The 21,112-nt window shown below is 39.1% G+C and overlaps 1 protein-coding gene and 1 pseudogene across 2 annotated transcripts; one reads left to right on the forward strand and one right to left on the reverse strand.

Annotated features, from left to right (window-relative positions):
- Window positions 1-5,044: 5,044 nt before the first annotated feature.
- LOC116298558 (uncharacterized) lies at window positions 5,045-19,814 on the reverse strand. Its single transcript, XM_089031043.1, has 8 exons — window positions 19,793-19,814; window positions 19,189-19,431; window positions 18,568-18,753; window positions 9,769-9,951; window positions 7,742-7,987; window positions 6,465-6,625; window positions 5,379-5,612; window positions 5,045-5,272 (listed from the first exon to the last, which is right to left on the reverse strand). Exons 1-8 carry the CDS (start codon window positions 19,812-19,814, stop codon window positions 5,255-5,257), a joined length of 1,293 nt encoding a protein of 430 aa, XP_088887169.1. The 3' UTR covers window positions 5,045-5,254.
- On the forward strand, window positions 12,584-16,316 carry LOC148910636 (uncharacterized; annotated as a pseudogene). Its single transcript, XR_016119993.1, has 4 exons — window positions 12,584-12,607; window positions 12,721-13,833; window positions 14,332-15,333; window positions 15,403-16,316. The product of XR_016119993.1 is annotated as an uncharacterized LOC148910636 (transcript).
- Window positions 19,815-21,112: the final 1,298 nt, after the last annotated feature.

Consider the following 21,112-nt stretch of genomic DNA (forward strand, 5'->3'; position numbering starts at 1 on the left):
TCAAATCTAAATATAAGATAACGTGTAAGATCAGGTAACGTTTTCCCGTTGACAAGTGACAAGTGACATTTACAGTCTCTGACGGTTATGAAGTTGAGATGTGTATCATCATACTCCTAACAAATTATTATCACTATATTTTATTTGTGGCCGTGGATTCTTGACTTTTTGACGTTCTCGTAGATCAGTAGTGTAGGGGGGGGGGGGGGGGCACGGGCCCCCCAAAAATGTTTGAAAAAAAAAATTTGAATAAAGGATAACAACAAAAAAACATATTAAACCGAAACGAAAAAGGAAAATAAGTTATTACAACCTACAAAAGTGCGAATTTATACGAAGTTATCCGGACGGGCTACCTGTGCATTGCGAGCCCGGTCAGAGCCTGGAATCTGTACGTGGGAATTTGAAATTTTTATTTATTTTGGATCAGTGTCCCCCAGCTCCTACGTCCTCGCTACGCCCCTGTCGTAGATTGAGATACTATTACATGCAACAAATTCTTAAAAAAGTCTTGTTCTTCAAGACGAGGAGTGAATGCATAACCCATTCTATACGCCGCTCCACTCCACTCGACTTTGGTACAACAGGCAACGTACTTACCGCGTTCTATACAGACATGAAAGGAAAGGGTGATCTAAAGTCATCATAATTCATTAATTGGGTTTGGCACATGAATGTAAATTACAAGAGTGGGGTCTAAATCAGTGAGTCGTACAAGTGTTGCATATAATACGTAGAGCTCTGTCGAACTTCGCATCGTTTGCTGTACCGATATAAAACTGTACGCTGATCTTTTGTCAGACTTTGCACCTGACACACTTTGCACCTCATTCTAGGTCAGGTTTTCCTCACCCGTTGCAAACAAGATTTTTTATTTAAAATAACTTCACAGAGACATTTTGTTTTTTTAAAATAAGACAATTCAAAAGAGCAGATTCCCAATAGCTATTACCGGCGTTTGCATTGCTACGCGGCCACCCCAGACAAAATTCGCGACGTGCAATACGTGCAAACTTTGCAATAGACTGCCGTCAATCAAAGACGTTGAAGTCATTTACACACGTTTGGATGGGCCCGGATAGGCCCGGTGAGTGTGGCTCATAATACTTGTAAACAATCGACAAGTTTTGGCGCCTTTTGAATCACACACGCGTGTAAATGGCGTCAACGTGTTTGATTGACGGCAGTCTATTGCAAAGTGCACGTCGCGATTTTTGTCTGGGGTGGCCGCGTAGCAATGCAAACACCGGTATCCATAATTTTATAAGATTTTATTTAAGAGAGATGCACATGATGAAACTCGCAGTTTTTGAGATGTACTCACGAGCATTGTAACTCGCTGACCTTGCTTTTTATTGTCCTAAAATGTTTTTAATTGTCCGATTTAAAATAATAATACTGTAAATGAGAGAAAAAGAGCTTTACTTTGAACAGAAAGTATTATAAGGCTATTTGAAGTTTTGCTACGCGGACCAAGCGAACGCAAGTAATTTTTAACCATATTTTGATAGCCAGAATCGGCTCTGGAGCTCAAATTTTCTTTTCACTTTTTCTCGAAAGCAAAAAAAGTATTTTTAAAAACTAACCAAACAGCGTTTCATTCTGCATCATGCACTACTTAAATCCTAAAGTAGAGCAAATTCGAAAAATTGAGCTTTGTCGCCGTATGTTTGATTCCTACAGACATTCGCTCTTAATACAATGTTACGTTAAAATAAAAACATAGTGTACAGTGTGAGCACTAACACTTGATATTCGGCTGACTTTTTGTTGAAAATCACAGCTGTAGAATTTGGAAATAGTTCGTATATTGATATATTTATATATGAGTTTTGCATAATTTTTTGCAATCCGCTATATATGCATATATATATATATATATATAAAATAAACATAAGTGAGCAACGGAAAAATGCAGTCAGATGTGTTGGACAGCAAACTGATCAATCTCGTTTACGACATTGTCTGCACTACATATGACTCACGAAATCCAGCTTCTTTCTTTAACATTTTTAAAATGAATTCCAAGTAAAGGAAATTATATAAAGTATATTGTGGTCACCAACAGCTTACCATTACCATTAAAAACAAGATATATCAGCATCGTTGTCTTGGAATGGAATGGATATATCTCGATGACAGATGAACTATATGGATGTCCACCACCATAAGCACCAGACAACATCACGGGAAACCCAATCAATAGATGAATTGCGTGGATGGACCACACCCTGTCAACTACACTACAACCATCAGTAATCATAAGATGAACTGTATGGATGGATAGACCACACCCTGTCAACTACACTACAACCATCAGTAATCATGTAATGAACTGTATGGATGGATAGACCACACCCTGTCAACTACACTGCAAGCATCAGTACTCATGAGATGAACTGTATGGATGGATGGACCACACCCTGTCAACTACACTACAACCATCAGTACTCATGAGATGAACGGTATGGATGGATGGACCACACCCTGTCAACAACACTACAACCATCAGTACTCATGTGATGAACTGTATGGATGGATGGACCACACCCTGTTAACTACACTACAACCATCAGTACTCATGAGATGAACTGTATGGATGAATGGACCACACCCTGTCAACTACACCACAACCATCAGTACTCATGAGATGAACTGTATGGATGGATAGACCACACCCTGTCAACTACACTACAACCATCAGTACTCATGAGATGAACTGTATGGATGGATAGACCACACCCTGTCAACTAGACTACAACCATCAGTACTCATGAGATGAACTGTATGGATGGATAGACCACACCCTGTCAACTAGACTACAACCATCAGTACTCATGAGATGAACTGTATGGATGGATAGACCACACCCTGTCAACTAGACTACAACCATCAGTACTCATGAGATGAACTGTATGGAAGGATAGACCACATCCTGTCAACTACACTACAACCATCAGTACTCATGAGATGAACTGTATGGATGCATAGACCACACCCTGTCAACTACACTACAACCATCAGTACTCATGAGATGAACTGTATGGATGCATAGACCACACCCTGTCAACTACACTACAACCATCAGTACTCATGAGATGAACTGTATGGATGGATAGACCACACCCTGTCAACTACACTACAACCATCAGTACTCATGAGATGAACTGTATGGATGGATAGACCACACCCTGTTAACTACACTACAACCATCAGTACTTATATGAGATGAACTGTATGTATGAATAGACCACACCCTGTCAACTACACTACAACCATCAGTACTCATGAGATGAACTGTATGGATGGATAGACCACACCCTGTCAACTACACTACAACCATCAGTACTCATGAGATGAACTGTATGGATGGATAGACCACACTCTGTCAACTAGACTACAACCATCAGGACTCATGAGATGAACTGTATGGATGGATAGACCACACCCTGTCAACTACACTACAACGATCAGTACTCATGAGATGAACTGTATGGATGGATAGACCACACCCTGTCAACTACACTACAACCATCAGGACTCATGAGATGAACTGTATGGATGGATAGACCACACCCTGTCAACTACACCACAACCATCAGTACTCATGAAATGAACTGTATGGATGGATAGATCACACCCTGTCAACTAGACTACAACGATCAGTACTCATGAGATGAACTGTATGGATGCATAGACCACACCCTGTCAAGTACACTACAACCATCAGTACTCGAGCAGGATGGAAGTAGGGGAACCCACGAACTATCTCAGGGTAGGTATTTGAGAAGTGGATGGAAGATAAAAGTCTCCAAAAATGTCAACAGAACCGATAGATTTGAAGTCAACGAATTGAACAAGTTAGGACAGGAAGAACGAAAGGACATTTGACCTAAAAGAACACTGGAATACCTGAAGGAATATTTGGACATCCCAGGATAAAAAAGAAGTTATCTTGGGGTTGTGAAGTATCGTAGAAAAACTTTTAAAGGTAGTAGACCCTTCGCCAAAATGGCAGTCGAAAATTGAAATGAGTTAAATTAAGAAACCAATTAGAATTTGATGAACCAGCGAAAGAGTCGCCGATTGATCAGTCTTACCTTGAAACAACTCAAAGAAGTGCGGAATAAAATATAAGAAAACCACAAAGAGTTTGAAATCTTTGCACAGAGGACGGGGAAAGGCAGAAACCGACAAGTGGCTTTTAGAAACTCAAGAAAATATTGAACAGATTGAGCCGGAAGTCATGGTAATCACACCTAGTCGAAGCGAGTAGTTTAACGTTTAATGCGCAAGAGGCATCTAGGAGCCATATTGGGTAAAACAAAAATGATTTGTAAAAAACTATTATCCTTACATCCTGAAAGGCTTATAACCGTGTGTCGTCTTGGAGCAGAGGGTGACCAGTATGGTGGTTTGATGTGTATAGTCATTCTTAAAAGCATACATAACACTCTACATAACGCCAAATCATGTGCGTCCAACAAGGTCTTTATTGGAATTAGTAATCTACATTAGTAATCTAAAACTTGCCTGACATTGATACAGAAGGTTTTGAGGAATATTAACCGTTGCATCGCGACCAGCGCTGTTTCAAAACTTCGTTTGAATTTTAGTCTTTTCTGAAACAACCCTCAACTGAAAATAACTTCCCTTCGCAAATCCTTAGAATACTCTTGAGTCATTTTAGATTTTAGAAAATTTATCATTGTTATGACCGAAGCTGAGCGAGCGTGTTTTAAGACTTATTTGCATAAGCCCAAGATGATTGACGGTTCCAGAAAAGACCAAAATCAAAATGAAGTTTTGAAAGAGTGGGTCGCGATGCAACAGTATCGCTGTAAACCAGTTTGCCTTTTTATCTTTGGTGCAATGCATGCATGAAGAAATGTATCCCTTCCTTCACAAAGTAATTTTTCTCAATTATTTTCCTCATGCACCTCCTCATATTTAAGACCTTGGAAGTAAGTTATGATCAATGATCACTTTTCACAGGAGCCATTATCGATTGTTTTAATCATTTCGTACAGGGAGATTCCTTGTCTTTCCATCCAATCACTGGACGACACGTCACTTCTGGCAGCACTGTTCATCTCACACAGTCTGCTACTTGAATGATAGTTGATTGATTTGCATGACTGGTGTGACAGACAGACTGCTACGCACTCGAGTGGGTCAAGGTCACGTTCAGTATGAATCACGTGGTTTACGACGCCGCCATTGACCGTCACGTGTTTGAAAATAACACTTGGGCTCAATGCATTGGAGATTTCTGGGGATGAACGCAAGTAGGTTTGTAATGACATTCCGATTTCCAATAACATATATTTTCTTCATAAATTTATGACGGTAAACCATAGAATATTTTGATATCTTACCTGCACAATAGGCAGCCTGCACGTCAAATGATGGCTTTTGGAGCTTGTAAACGTAGAAGCCATGACACCTTCGTACGAGAATAGTGGTGTTAAATTGTATTTACAGTAATTGCCATCCCAGTTAAAACACACAGTACGACGAACTACTCCGTCTTGAATACCCGGATGAGAACCAAGCAGCCAGCCGGTGGCCTGGGTTGAGCAGCGCATGGAAGGAGTACAAGACTCAGGGATCTATAAAATGAAGTATGACGATTACAATGAAAATTAAGAAAGGTGATGGAAGACGAAGACGATGATGAAGATGAGGATCAAGAAAGGTGGTAGTGTGATGAAGGCGGTAATGAAAGATGATTACGATGTTGATGATAATGCTGATTATGCTAATTACGTTTCTCATGAAGGTGGTGATGGAAGATGATGACGATGATGACGATGGTGATGATAATGCTGATAATGTTAATTAAGCTGCTGATGAAGATCGAAAAAAGTGGAATTGTGATGAAGGTGGTGATGGAAGATGACGACGATGGGGATGATGATGATGATGATGAAGATGAGGCTCAAGAAAAGTGATATTGTGATGAAGGGGTTAATGGAATATGATGACGATGATAATGATAATAACGATGATCAATAAAGGTGCAGTGTGATGAAATTGGTGATAGAAGATGAAAACGATATTGACAAATTGAAGAATGGAGATGATAGTTGATATGATCTAATCCTCATCATTTACAATGTACTAATCTGTATAGCATTGGAGGAGTTGGGTTATGCTATAACAGCTGAGCGGTGAATTTTGCTTCAGCCAATCACAGCGCGTTTAGCTGTTTAGCCCTCAGTCTCAGGCTACTGTAGCCCATCTTTTGCGTATTTTTCTATTTTCTTTTGAATAAAATAGAATAAACTTGTATACAAGAAGCAAAAACATGCAAAGGAAAAATAAAAACAATTTCACTTTATCGCCATTTTTGTTTTGTTTTTTTCAAGTTCCAAAACTGCTTAGGCCGGTCATTTTGTCCACTCAGCTGGTAATAGCTGTTGACTGGATTCTAAAGTCGCTTTAGGCACATATTTACTTACCTGCATAGATTGAGATGTAACAGGATGCTGGAGGCGGAACCACACAGACTCATTCACAGACGTGTCATTGGAAGCTTGATCAGGACTACTAATAACATCGTTCAAGGTTCGTTTGGTAGCAATTATTTGGTGCTTTGCACACATTCTGTGCCATGACACTCCTGGAAAAACAAATCTTTTTATTATGGATTTACATATGTAGTTATTAATGGAGAATAGACAGAGCTCAAGCGGGAATCAAGAGTGGCATTGGAGTAGTAAACTTGTTTCTTTCACTTGCAATTCCTGGACTCCACAATCACGTGTGAATAGATTTAGTTTGGTCTCTTCGCCTTGATCCGAGGGTAAATTCTAATTCAATCCTTGAGTTACCGTGCCCTGACATTAAGCAGCCCAGAAGTAGTTTCAGGGTTCAATCTGTAAGTTAGCCATGCCCTGACTTAGATCAGCCCAGAGGTTGTTTCAGTGTTCGATTTGTGAGTTAGCAATCCCCTGACTTAGATCATCCCAGAGGTTGTTTCAGAGTTCAATCTGTGAGCTAGCCATGCCCTGACTTAGATCATCCCAGAGGTTGTTTCAGGGTTTAATCTGTGAGTTAACCATGCCCTGACTTAGATCAGCCCAGAGGTTGTTTCAGGGTTCAATTTGTGAGTAAGCCGTGCCCTGACTTAGATCATCCCAGAGGTTGTTTCAGGGTTCAATTTGTGAGTAAGCCGTGCCCTGACTTAGATCAGCCCAGAGGTTGTTTCAGGGTTTGATCTGTGAGTTAGCCATGCCCTGACTAAGATCAGCCCAGAGGTTGTTTCAGGGTTCAATCTGTGAGTTAGCCATGCCCTGACTTTAATCAGCCCAAAGGTTGTTTCAGAATTCAATCCGCGAGTTAGTTATGCCCTGTTTGATCTGAAGTTTTTTTATGGTAACAATCGATAGAAAATTAAATTTAGTTCAGTTATTACTATAATGAAAAATGTGATTGGATACGAGTAGAGTAGACTATGATGTTTCTACTATCACACCTGTAATGTGATTGGATACGAGTAGAGTAGACTATGATGTTTCTACTATCACACCTGTAATGTGATTGGAAACGAGTAGAGTAGACTGTGTTTCTACTATTACACCTGTAATGTGATTGGATACGAGTAGAGTAGACTATGATGTTTCTACTATCACACCTGTAATGTGATTGGATACGAGAAGAGTAGACTATGTTTCTACTATCACACCTGTAATGTGATTGGATACGAGAAGAGTAGACTATGTTTCTACTATCACACCTGTAATGTGAAACTGATGGAAATCTGATCCATGGATATTCGAGACGATGCATTCCCATTTTGATTGATTGCGGTTTTCGTTCAGCTCGTTTTCCTTGAAGACTGATGTGGTTGTGGTGTTTTGATGGATGACTCCGTCTCGTACCCAGGCCACAAAGGGTTCTGGGTAACCAAATACAGGACACGTCAAAGCGGTTGGGAGTCCTTGAACCACGGTGGGGCCTGGCTGATCAATATCTATGATGGCTGAAAAAAACAACAACGAAATCAATTTACAAATTGAAAATGAATAGACAAAAGCAAAATGAAGCGTGCAATATTTATCAGGAGGTATTTTAAAAAGGTGTTTTGATACAGATACGTGATCACCAAACTGAAGTTTTTCAAATCATCTCGTTGCCAATGTTCTTTTTGAATCATTTTTCGAATCTATACCAGTTATTGCTCTTATTGGTTTGAAGTTTGTACTAATGTACATTTTTTTAACGTTTAAGTTTTCAACGCAAGAAAATGGAGAAAAATTGGAAATTGTAAAAAATAAAAATTGATCACAAGATCAGCAAGGAAATAGTTGACCAAACTTGCACAGTTTAAAAACAAGAGCAACAACAACATTTTAAGATATTTATGACGTAATTTTATTCGATAGTAGTTTTTTAAACCGAGTGCGCGCGCGCAAAAGCGATTAACAAAACTGAGAGTATAAAATGTTCGTGCGATTTTCTCCAAATCTAACATAAGAATTTCTTTAAATCTTTGATATTTTGTTTGGATTCTTAGAAGTTAACAGTTTTTCTAGATAACATTTTAATATGCGCAATTTTATTTTTCCCAATTTCCGATTTTTCTCTATTTTTTGCGTTGAAAGCTTTGATTTTAATAAAATGTATATTAGTACCAACTTCGAACCAAGAGCAATAACTGGTTTAAATTCGATAATGATCCCGCAAACAGAACATTGTCAACGCGATGATTGAAAAAGTTCAGTTTGGTGATCACGAATCTGTATCACAACACTTAAGGGTTGAAAGACTATAAGAAAAAGGGGACTATTAAGAAAAGTCTTCAAACTCGACACATTTTTTGGGAAATGTTTCGCAAAGCGCCAGCATATTATATGCTGGATCAATGCCAACAAGAGAGAGACATAGCGGGTCTCGCTGAATCGTTACTGGCAACCCCAAGGCTTTTTGGAGATTTTTAAAGACTAAATAGTCTAAATCCTTTCTTCCTGACGTCTTGCAACGAGGATTTAATAAATTATCTTCCGCTCAAAAAAAAGGAGATTTAAATTTTCACTTCGCCGATGTCTTCAATGCCAATCTTTAATCCCGCTCCTCCTTTTGCTAATCTAGCGACATCTAACCAGCTGCATTCTATTTCTATGTGATCGACCGAGGTCGAAAAACTTTTCTCAGGACTATTAGGACAGGCTTATTTGAAATAAAACCTAGGTTATTATGATTGCTTTTAAAATGTTCTGGGCTCAAATTTATCATTCCAATTTGAAACACAAATTGTAAATAGAAGAATAACTGATTCTACGATTCTTTGTCATTTAAACAATTTGTAAGCTGTGATAAATCAAATTTTCTTCCAAGCGTAAGTTTGAAAGAAAACAATTTATATTATTATATACCAAGTGTCAAAGTTCAATTTTCCTCAATTTCTATTGGTCGAGAGTGTGTCACAGAAAGCAACACATTTGAGCGCGCGTTTGCAAAATTCATTTACACGTTTCTCAAGGGCGCCAGGACAGACGGATTGGGTTTAAATATGTGTGATTGTTTCAATAGACAGGTCTATTTTACTGTACTGAAGGTAAATTTGATTAACTTATTAGAGGAGAGTAATCGCTAAAGAAGCGACGCCGGCGCTGCTTGGCACGGATAGTGCAGCGGTAAACACTCAGAGCGTATACTCGGTCCGCCTCGTGAAACATCAGCGGTTTCGGGACCACAAAACATACTGTTTCCCTCGGTCCCAGTAAATAAGTGTTAAATATTCAATAGCTAGTCATGGAATACCTTTGCTCTCGGAATAAACTTCAACTTCACAGAGTGTCAGTATTCCCATGTGAATCAGCCTGATGTTGACATAGCGCCCAGTCTTTCTCGGCTTACAGTAGAAGGACTTTTTGCTGAGAGTTTCCATGGTGTAAATGCCTCCACATCTGGGGTTAGAGTTACCATGATAAATCAGGCTGTCACCTGTTCAATAAAACGTTACAATACTACCTCGTTATCCTCATTTCGATAATCATTGAGGTAGTGTGAGATTGAGGGTAAAATTCCTAAAATACACAACACCTTAGTATAAGTATAAGTTTGTTTAGATTACTACCGAGCTAATGAGGTTGAGATGAGTCATGGCCATCCTTTCCCACTCATCATAGAGTACCGAAGTGATGACGTCACAAAATATCATTTTCACTGTATTATAATTTCCATCCTCGATTTTGATAGGAAATCAAGAAAGACGTTAACACGCCAAATTTCAGGAGAATTGGTTGAATAGCAACAGAGATACGGCCGTTTGAATATATAATTTACTTATACAAATCTGTATTTTTGCCCTGGTTCATTGGAAATTATATATTCAAACGGTCATATCTCCGTTGCTTTTTAACCGATATTCTTAAAATTTGGCTTGTTAACGTCTTCCTTGATGTTCTATCGAAATTGAGGATCGAAAAAAGCAAAATTTTGTTTTTCGTGACGTCACGTAATGATACTCTATTTGGAGAAGCACCGATATATTTCCAAAATATTGTTCTTCGCAGCCAATGTTCACCCAGCTCTCTCTCAGTTGGCTCACAGCATTCATAACTTGAAATACCCAACCCTCCCCCCCCCGTCTTAAGGAGAAGTCAGTTGGGGTCCTTAAGGTGGCTCGACCCCCTCACGCTTGACCGCTACCTTCCACTTTTGGAACGCTAGTGCATAAACGTCTTTTATCCTATTGCAAATCTTTTTTGCACATAAGTCACATAAAGATTGAATTAATGTTTGATGCAGTTTTTTATGAGATCGGACGTCATAACACGTGATTATGATGAAATATTTGATTTCGTTTAGAAAATAATTTTAGCCTTGCAGAGCGTTCGACACTAAAATGCTTCGTACCACATAATTATATACTGGATGCCTCCATTTGTGGGGATTTTTGAAAAAATCTATCTAGCTAATAATGAGATATTTGAGATTATTTAAATATAGTGCATAATCTACTTCAAAACTAAACAATGGATTTCATACGGCCGAAATTAATATTTCAGAGCTATATATTCACAAAAGTCATTGCTCATTTAGTTTTACTCTGTATCTAGTTTTAAAAGGAACATTTTGAAGGTAATCGACTTATGCGATTTTGTGAAAACGTATAGTGCAGAAGACGGGGTAAACATTTGATGCGCACTTTTCATTGCAGTTTTCTAGTCAATCTTACTAGATCTTCCATTATTCTAAAATTCGCTGATTATTTCTCTCAAAATTACGTCAGGATACAAATTTGAACTTAAACTAATATTACACAAAATTGCAAGACTATTGAACTCATTTAAAGCGATCTAAAGCGAACGAGAAATACAGAAAACATTGATCGTTTCCCAACGATTTGATGCTCTGGGAATTCTATTGTTTGCTAATGATCATAACATCAAATTCTTTCGCACCATGCACGGTCTCATCTCGCTTGGCTGCTTTCCGATTTACTCCCGAAGTATGGTTCTTTATCTAAACTCAAAAGTCTTGCTCGCTCCTTTCTTGAAGTTTTAATTTGAGGCATGTTCGCCTCGATTCTATTCACTCACACTGACAAAGTACATCATGACAAACGTCCCACGTTTGAATAAAAAAAACAACTGTTTGTTACCAAACTTCGGGGGTAAATCGGAAAGCAGCCAAGCGAGATGAGACCGTGCATGGTGCGAAATATCGCAATATCCAACGTGTGGGAGCTTCTATTGAATCTGGTTGAGCATGCCCGTGACATCAAATCTCTATCGAAGTATAAAAATCCATGCTCGTGACGTGTATGGTGGCTCCAGTTGAACCAAAATCTTATAAATTGTTCATGAGTGTTTTAAGCAGTTCAAAAAACTCGTAGATCGTGTTTTATCAGGTATAAAAGTACTCGGCTACGCCTCGTGCTTTTATACCTGATAAAACACTACTACTCGTTTTGTAAACACTACATAACAACTAATAAGATAAAATATAAAACAACCTTTGAAATATGAAGTTATCTAAAATTGATTAAAATTGATTAAAATTGATTAATTAAGAGCGTATGTCTGTAAGCGTCGAGAATCTTAAATCAGTTTCAAAAAATCGAATTTCTTTTTATTGTACCAAAACAACCCTTTGGGTAAGTTGTTTTAGGAAATAATATCAAAATGTCCCAGCGCGCTTTTATTTTTGAGAAAATTGCAAAAGTTTGAAAAATCGATTAAAATGGGTAATTTTCCTAATTAATGTGCAAAAATCGGTGGCCATCTTTAAAGAGCTCTCAATAGATCAAAAAGAATCCAAATGAATTCATATTTCCCAGGCAGTTAAATCAACTCTATATCTTTAAGAATGGTTCAAGAATTTGTAATAAATTGCTTTTTAAATACGAGAAATCGGCCTTCTAAAACATGTTGTGTTTTTATGATCGAGCGGCAGTCAAATTATAGGTGAAATTCAGCCTCCAATATCGCTGCTGGTACCTAATAAATCGAAAGAACACTTGCCATTATCCATTTTTCATCGTTGCCTGCCTTTTAATATGAATATCAGTTGATAAAAAATTGTCTTTAGGTATATTCTCACCCGATGATTCTCACAAAGCAATAACGATATGTCCAAAGCATCAGGCAAGGAGGTTAGCATTTTGAGTCGTATTACTATTTTTTCATGTGGTCACCAAAAATTAGAGACAAAAGCATACGGCCGATTGGTTAAAACATCATTCAAATTCCTAATATTTTCAATTAGATCACTCAGAAGAGGGAAAAAGAAACAGCTGATGAGACTGGACTTATAGAGTCCCTCAAGAAACTGCAGATTGAAGAAGTTAATATTTTCAGTCCGGATACTGCGAGTACTGCGTCCACACAAAGTGACGAAGCTATTTCTGCCATCAAAGCTTCAGACGAGACCTTTCTGAGCCCAGATACTGCGAGTACTAGTGCTTCCTCGTATAGTGATGAAGTGCGAAGCCAATCACTTCAACAACTGAACAAGTTTTTAGTAGCTTCAAAGATTCCACCCCTTCAAAGACGATGGTTAGACTGGAATGAGATCAGTGAAGTGACCAAACAACGCTATACAAAGAGGAGCGCTGAGATTGTAGCTGCTGTGCTCCAAACTGTTTCTCCTGACAACGCTGGACACCTCTGGCAAGCTCTGATATCATCCAGCACTACTAGTAAGCTCCTTGGTACTGATGAGCTAACAAAGACAGACCACCGCTACCGAGAGGCCCTTGCAGAAACCTACAATAATGCGTCTAGCTGGGATACCCGTCGACAAATCCTCTCAATAATGGCTGGTTTAGCGAGCTTCAGTGTAACAAATTCATACATTCCTGGTCTTACCAAGTACCGTTACACTTCAGCAAACTTACATTGTCTTCAGCTTGGTAGAGGTGTACCAGTTCCTGTTCAAAAAGCATCACGTATCAAAGTAGATCCAAAGCAGCAGCTCAGTCATTTCTTATCCTTTATTACTAGTCCGCATTTGGTCCAAGACCTCCCTTATGGCCAAAAACACCTTACTCTTTCCTCTGGTCAAGTCCTCGAAGTGCCTAATGTGATACGCACTATGATACCTCGTCGAACTGTGCTACAGTATGTTCGATTCTGCCAAGAGACAAATTTTCGTCCATTTAGCGAAAGTACAATGTATCGCATACTTTCTGAATGCAGTGCCTCAGTGAGAAAGTCTCTTCACGGCCTTGATTACTTTTCTGCGGATGGTACAAGAGCGTTTGATGAACTGTTGGCATTAGTTCCCAAACTGATTGAATATGGTGCTGAGCGGGACTGGGGAATGAGAATGACAGATGCTCTGAAGGCAACTAAACTCTATTTAAAGGGAGATTATAAGGTAAACCCTTTCATTACAATTTAAAGTTAGAAAGAACAGCAATATTTGTAAACACAGTACACGCTAACTGAATGCTTGCGCCGAATTTTCTTTCTTATCGTAATTTTTATTTTCTCGTGCAGACAGTATAGTAAGACAAAACAGCTAAGCAGTAAATTTCATCAAAACACGTTTAGCTCTGTTTTGCCTTCGGCCCTCACTCCCAGTCTTCATAGCCCTTTTATTCATTTTTATTTTATATTTTCAATGTGCGATTGGACTACTTATTTGCCATTTGCACATCTCCAAAACATTTACTAACAGCTAATTAACTCAACTAACACAAGCGTGCTGTCATTTTTGATAGTGGCAGTAAGTAAGGCTATAATGTCAATGATGGCCTAACAATTTCTATTATATATTCGATATTCTTTTTATGAAATTTATGGCATTGACTACGTTTTTGAATGGAAATTGGTGTCCTTTTACATGTGTTGAAGTTTGACTGTTTTCTGACAGGTGCATCTGGCCAAAGCTGCGGAGGTAGCGGACCACTGTGTTGTATTCTCCCTCAGTGATGGTTGCGAGTCAGATTTTAGGAAGGCCTGTAGTCACAAACATGAGGATACATGTGGTCAATGTTTAGTGCTGGGGGAAACTTTGAAGGAAATTGAAAAATGCGCCAAAGCTTGCCAATACCCTCCGATGATGAACGAGATGAAGCTCTGTATATCATACAGTCGGCAACGCTTGCCATCAAGTCATGGAAGTGTCACATACTCCGATCTTGGAATCAAGACCAAGCGCGTTTTGACACCCTGGAACTGATTGATCATCGAACGGTATTGATTGTCAACGACTGGGCGATGAAGTTCCTGCCACAGAGGTACAAGGAGTCGCAGTCTGACTGGTTTGGTAAGGGTGGTATCTCTTGGCACATCTCTGTTGTGTACCGGCGACTTGATGACAAGCTACAGTGGCAGGGATTTGTTCATGTGATTCAATCGTGCAGCCAAGATAGCCCAGCTGTTGTTTCTACAATGCAGGATGTCCTTCAAACCTTGAAGCAAGAACACCCTGAAATCAGTAAGGCATACCTCCGTCAAGACAACGCTGGGTGTTATCATTCGGCCACAACGATCCTTTCATGTCCAGAAATATCACGATCTACTGGAGTAAAAATAGCCCGTCTTGATTTCAGCGATCCTCAGGGAGGTAAAGGAGCGGCAGATAGGTTGGCAGCAACATGCAAATCGCACATTCGCGTGTATATTAATGAAGGAAATGATGTTGTTACCGCCAAACAACTAGAGAGTGCCCTCCTTTCCAATGGGGGAGTAAAGGGTGTTCGAGTCGTTTCACTGCAATCCATTGCTAACTCTCAAGAGACCACACAAAAGATCCCAAACATAAGTAAGCTTAACAATTTTGAGTTTGTGTCTGGAGAGAAAATTAAAGTCTGGCGTGCTTATGGTATAGGCACTGGGAAAGTCATCAAAATTGAAAAGTCCTCGACTACAGGTAAATGGATTACTGAGTTAGATTTCTTGCCATTTTCTACCACTTAATTTTTTTACCCTTTTCTTTCAGAGGCCAATCATAAATGGCTTAGCTCGTCTTTCTCACCAGGAGAATTTAAATATTTTACTCCCCAAGCCTCTCGTAAGACCCAACCGGAGACGCTAACCGAACCCGCTGAGCAGAATGTTGAGCCGGAACATATGAGTACAGACCATACCTCCCAAGCACTCTACTCTTGCCTACATGATGGTTGCATTCGTGTTTTTCAGAAGGTCGGGAATTTAGAAAGGCACTTGACTTCCGAAAAATGTACTAGGGCCCTCGAGAAGCACTCCCTTATGGATCTCGCAAAGATGGGATATAAGTGCGAGCTAGAAGAGGGTGTTGGAGTAATACCAACTCTCCAAGCAGCTCCAGTTCAAGGGGGGAAAACAAGCGTCACCACTGTTAGTCAAGGCTGGGCTCTCAGAGCAACGAAAAAGGCGTACCGCTTTAACAAAAACCAGAAATCGTATCTTTCCGCAAAATTCCAAATTGGTCTGACGACTGGGAGGAAAGCTAATGCTGAAGCTGTTGCTGTGGAGATGAGGCGTGCGCGTGGTCAAGATGGAGAGAGGCTCTTCAAAGTTCAAGAGTTTTTGAGTACTCAGCAAATCGCCTCCTATTTTTCACGCCTTGTGGCCAAGATCCGAAAGCAAACACCATGAGAGCTTGACCTTCACGCTGTCGAGGAAGAAGAGCGTTTTGCAGCTGCCACAGATAAAGCAATAGAATCCATCCATCTGCAGCATCCTATTGTCTTCGATCATTACAACGTTTGTGCCATGACTGAAGATAATACCTTAAAAAATCTAAAAGTTGGAATGTTGCAGCTCATATGTGAAAATCTTGGCCTTCAAGTCCCTAAACCTCCGATTCGTCGCAAAGCCCCTTATTTAGAACTACTCAAAGACGTGTTTGATAATTGTAGCTGTCAACAATGAGTTTTATCGATAGCTTACAGTCAAACACATCCATGAATTCTTGTAAGGGTTAGTTTATCTGTGTTGAGCCGCTTGGAGCCAAGTTTATAGATGTTCCAGATCCAGCACTTTAATTTTCGTTGTTCAATATAAAAAGAAGAGAAGAGAAGAGAGAATAAAAACAACCGGAAAGACTGGAAAGAAAGAATGAAAGAAAAAAGAATGAACGAATGAATAAATTACGTCAATTTCCACTTTGGTACAAAATAATTCAAAAATATTATACTTCGTTGCTGAACGCGTGCTGCTTTTCACCTAAATCATCTATGAAAAATTGTTTTCTCATGCGTTTTTTTACACTTTGCTCGTCAAAATTTATTATCTAAAGCAAATAGATCAGGCTTAGATTTCTTCCGTTATCATATAAAACACTCCTAAGCTAAAGAATACGAAAAAAGCCATATTCATTATGTAGTGTCCTCCAGCTCTCGAGTAGTATTTCAAGTTATCCGATAAAAGAGAGTTATGTTTTAAATAAAAAGAGTCCTTGAATAATTGCTCAATCACAAAAAGGCTAGTATTGCAATTCTAATTGGAACAGTAAAAAATCATCAACGAAGTCTCAGAATTTTAAGGAAAATAATGGATGGGCTTGACTTAAGTTTTCAAATAGATAATAATTAACTTTTTGGGGAAAATTAATTCAACTTGTAGTGACAAAGCATGCTCCGACTGTCACTCCACAGTCTTGCCATCCGTTAAAACAGGGAAAACGCCTAATGATATTTGGAGTTAAAGAAACTTGTAATATCTGTTCAGACCAAGTAATCAAAGTTTGGTGGTTTGGTAACTGGTAAGTTACGATAATGATTTGGTAGAATTCATGTGTTTAATTAGAGTGCCGTTGACAGCTCGCTAGGACGTTAAATGTTTACATGCAAGTCTCAAGACAGTCATGGTATTAATTCATCAAAAACCGGTTCAATAGTTTAAAAACCGGCTAAATTCATAGAGCATTTAGTATCTCAGAGTAGGAGATAAATCTTTTGCATTGGGGAAGAAATCTAGCTAGAGCCACCGATGACGGGGTGCTCTTGTCCTGACCCTAGATTGTGTGGCATGGTTTTAAGCTTAAGCCGTGCGCTCAATTATCGTGGATTAACACAGAGAACCACTTGATTGAAGAGTATTTACTCTCTAGTTATGCTATTTATACTCTTGGCAAATCATCTTAATAAAAAAATTTAAAAAAAAAGAAGAAATATTGAGTCGATTTAGTGTTATATTGATAAACAACCCGTGTAATTGATTAGCCGTATAGCGTGTTTGAACACTACAAGTTGAAATTTCTTCACGCGGTGGCAATTTAATAGTCGGAGCTAAAACTTGGCACAAATAAACTAGAATATGTGTAATTTCGTGCTGTGCAAGTGTTCTGTCGATTTATTAGGTACCAGCAGCGATATTGGAGGCTGAATTTCACCTATAATTTGACTGCCGCTCGATCATAAAAACACAACATGTTTTAGAAGGCCGATTTCTCGTATTTAAAAAGCAATTTATTACAAATTCTTGAACCATTCTTAAAGATATAGAGTTGATTTAACTGCCTGGGAAATATGAATTCATTTGGATTCTTTTTGATCTATTGAGAGCTCTTTAAAGATGGCCACCGATTTTTGCACATTAATTAGGAAAATTACCCATTTTAATCGATTTTTCAAACTTTTGCAATTTTCTCAAAAATAAAAGCGCGCTGGGACATTTTGATATTATTTCCTAAAACAACTTACCCAAAGGGTTGTTTTGGTACAATAAAAAGAAATTCGATTTTTTGAAACTGATTTAAGATTCTCGACGCAGACATACGCTCTTAATCACTTATTCAATTCGAAAAGTTTCAAAAAGCAGCTAAAAAGGCGAAAAATCTTAGAAAGAGAGTCATAACCGTAATAATAGAGAAAAAAGCTACAGAAATAGAGCAAGTTTAAACTTGTACTTCAAGACTTCGAGTCGAGTTCGCAAAGATGAATGAAAACATTGCCGCCGATTGACCGTCACTTTGTACAGTAAAGTTTCCAGTGTAGTCATTCTTTGTTTTCAATACTATAATATTAGCTAGTAGGTTTATGCTAAAACAATTAGACTACTCGTTCTCCTTTTCTATGAATCAAATAGTCGATTCGGCGCTACGCGCCTCATCCACTATCTATTGACTCATTGAAAACTCGACCTCGTAGCTTAATTGTTAATAAGAGGGGGCTTTGCTTACCGGTAGGATTGCGGTTGACCATTACTTCACATAAAGTTAATTCCTTGTTGGCCCCTGGTAGGTGAATACTGACATACCTTTCTCTTAAACCAGGTGAACATTTAAACGCTGACTTTAACTGACCGGAAAAGGATGGAATGTTTGTGCATTTAGGATTTGAAGCACCACCTTCTCCAAACTGGTCACCTGAAATGAGATTGATGGGATGAGCTCCATATGTCGATAATACATGAAGTACAGTAAAGGTTCTATGGAGGATATTGCACAGTATTTATTAATTAAGTCAGTCAGAGAGTTAGGTAGTTTAGGGGCGTCATTATTAAAAGGGCACCCTTAATAATTTATGGGTTGTGTTGGTGTTGGGAGCTTTGTCGATTCTGAGTTTTAAAGTATCATCGTTTTGATAGCACCCTTTACAAAAGTAATATTTATTTGTGCCCCCTCAGAACTGTAGAATATAAAGCTGGCCACCATTTTTTGATCGCCCCCTAAATTTTGACTAAAAGAATTGGTGGCTTCCTTCAATATCCATTTAGCCCCTTTCCCCCCCCCCCCCCCCCCCCCCCCCAAACACAAAGTATAAATCATGAATAGCTAAACATTTTTGTTGTGCTTTCTTACCAACTCTAATTTCACTGCCAAACATTCTTGTAAAGCAACAGTCAGATCGTCCAATAATGAACACTTCGTCAATGATAAAAGTTTTTCCCAAATCAACAATCCAGTATGGATTATCTTGGGCAGAGTTAGCGCAAAGAGTTGCAGAAGGTCCGCCGTTAGGAGAGCCATCAACGGCATATATAGGGAATCTTGTGTTCAAGTAAACAGATGATAACTCGGATGGCTGCTGAAGGGCAAGATTTCCTGGAAATTAATTATAACATAGTTATGGTTATGGTTATTGTTATTGTTAGGGTTAGAGTTGGGGTTATGGTAGCATGCGTACAGACTGAATTTAACTCTCGTTGAGACGGTCTGCTAATTATTGCAGGATTTCGTGATCTGACCCCGAGCCGAGTTGCACAATTATATATTTATACATTTATAATATACATTTTTACATGCGCTCTCTAATTGGTTTGCACCAGTATTACTCGTCACGAGAATGTTTTGGTTGTCGCACATGAGAGATTTTGACAAGTCGATAGATTTCCCCTAGTCAGACTGCAGTGAACGCAGTATTTTTTAGAACTGGTTGAAATAGCTCCGGGATCGCCTGGAGTACCACTCTTTATTCGACTTGTCATTTAGGAGACTAGTAGACCCGTTTCGAATTCCAAATTACCGCTGTGTTCCTTGATTACAGACTCATTTACACAGGGTTAGCCTCGATTTTGTGTAGAATATTAACGTATTCAAGTGAAGGTCCGTCGAGTTTCAAAGTGTTTGTATTGTTGAATTTGTGCATTCTTTACATTACCGTTGGTATTTGTGAATATTTAGATAGTACTGATACGAGGCTAACCCTGTGTAAATGAGTCTGTAATCAAGGAACACTGCGTAATTTGGAACTCGAAACTGGTGTGTTAACTTTGAAAATACGATCGGTTTGCTACGAGTTTAAGGTGCAGTGAAGCTGACTGGAAAGACGTTTCCTTAGTAGGTTAGGTTTTAGAAGGATTTCCTTACTAGGGCATTAGTTCTAACTTAGGTCCATGCTTTCCTGTTCAAACTACAGCTACAGCCTTAGGCTCGGCCTTCCGTTAATCCAAATTTAAGTCTATTCAGTATGAGAAAGAGCTGTCTAGGTTCGTCTATATATAGCTAAACCTGATTTCCTATTTACATTTTGTGGTTAGATAAGGTCGCTACGTGGGGCTAGGTTTTGATTAAAACAGGTAGTGTTGGTTTAAGTTGTGGCTAAGAATAGTAAATATTATTGACAATCAAATAACCATCTGATATTGATGGCCCAACCTACTAATCTCGTACCCAGTCTTTATTTCTTACTGCGCATGCTCGACGAAATAAATAGCTCTGGAACAACCAACCCTTACAAAATATTTAAGAAATTAAAAATTTAAGATGGGGTGGGGTGGGGTGGGGTAGGGTAAGGTAGGGTAGGGAAGGGTAGGTTAGGGTAGGGTAGGGTAGGGTAGGGTAGGGTAGGGTAGGGTAGGGTAGGGTAAGGTAGGGTAGGGTAGGGTAGGGTAGGGTAGGGTAGGGTAGGGTAGGACAGGGTAGGGTAAGGTAGGGTAGGGTAGGGTAGGGTAAGGTAGGGTAGGGTAGGGTAGGGTAGGGTAGGGTAGGGTAGGGTAGGGTAGGACAGGGTAGGGTAAGGTAGGGTAGGGTAGAATAGGATAGGATAGGGTAGGGTAAGGTAGGTAGGGTAGGGTAGGGTAGGGTAGGGTAGGACAGGGTAGGGTAGGGTAGGGTAGGGTAGGGTAGGGTAGGGTAGGGTAGGGTAGGGTAGGGTAGGGTAGAGTAGTTTAGGGTATAACATGGAATGGCATGGCCTGGCATTTTATATCTTACTGTATATTATTGATATCGTAATATTCTTACCAGCTTGGACTACTCCACTCTTCCACATACAGAAAATTGA

The sequence above is a fragment of the Actinia tenebrosa genome, unplaced genomic scaffold (assembly GCF_029948245.1).
Source record: "Actinia tenebrosa isolate PJP-AT-01 unplaced genomic scaffold, QUT_ActTen_1.0 PGA_scaffold16__25_contigs__length_10494907, whole genome shotgun sequence".
NCBI classification, from domain to species: domain Eukaryota; kingdom Metazoa; phylum Cnidaria; class Anthozoa; order Actiniaria; family Actiniidae; genus Actinia; species Actinia tenebrosa.

Bases quoted from the DNA above. Each gene is read 5' to 3' on its own strand.
- LOC116298558 (XM_089031043.1), bottom strand. From the start codon at position 19,814: ATGACAAGTCGAATAAAGAGTG. The intron at 7,988-9,768 runs GTATTCCATGAC...TGTTTTTTTCAG, and splicing joins AGTTTATTCCGAGAGCAAAG to CCATCATAGATATTGATCAG. The intron at 5,613-6,464 runs GTAAGTAAATAT...TTCATTTTATAG, and splicing joins TTACATCTCAATCTATGCAG to ATCCCTGAGTCTTGTACTCC.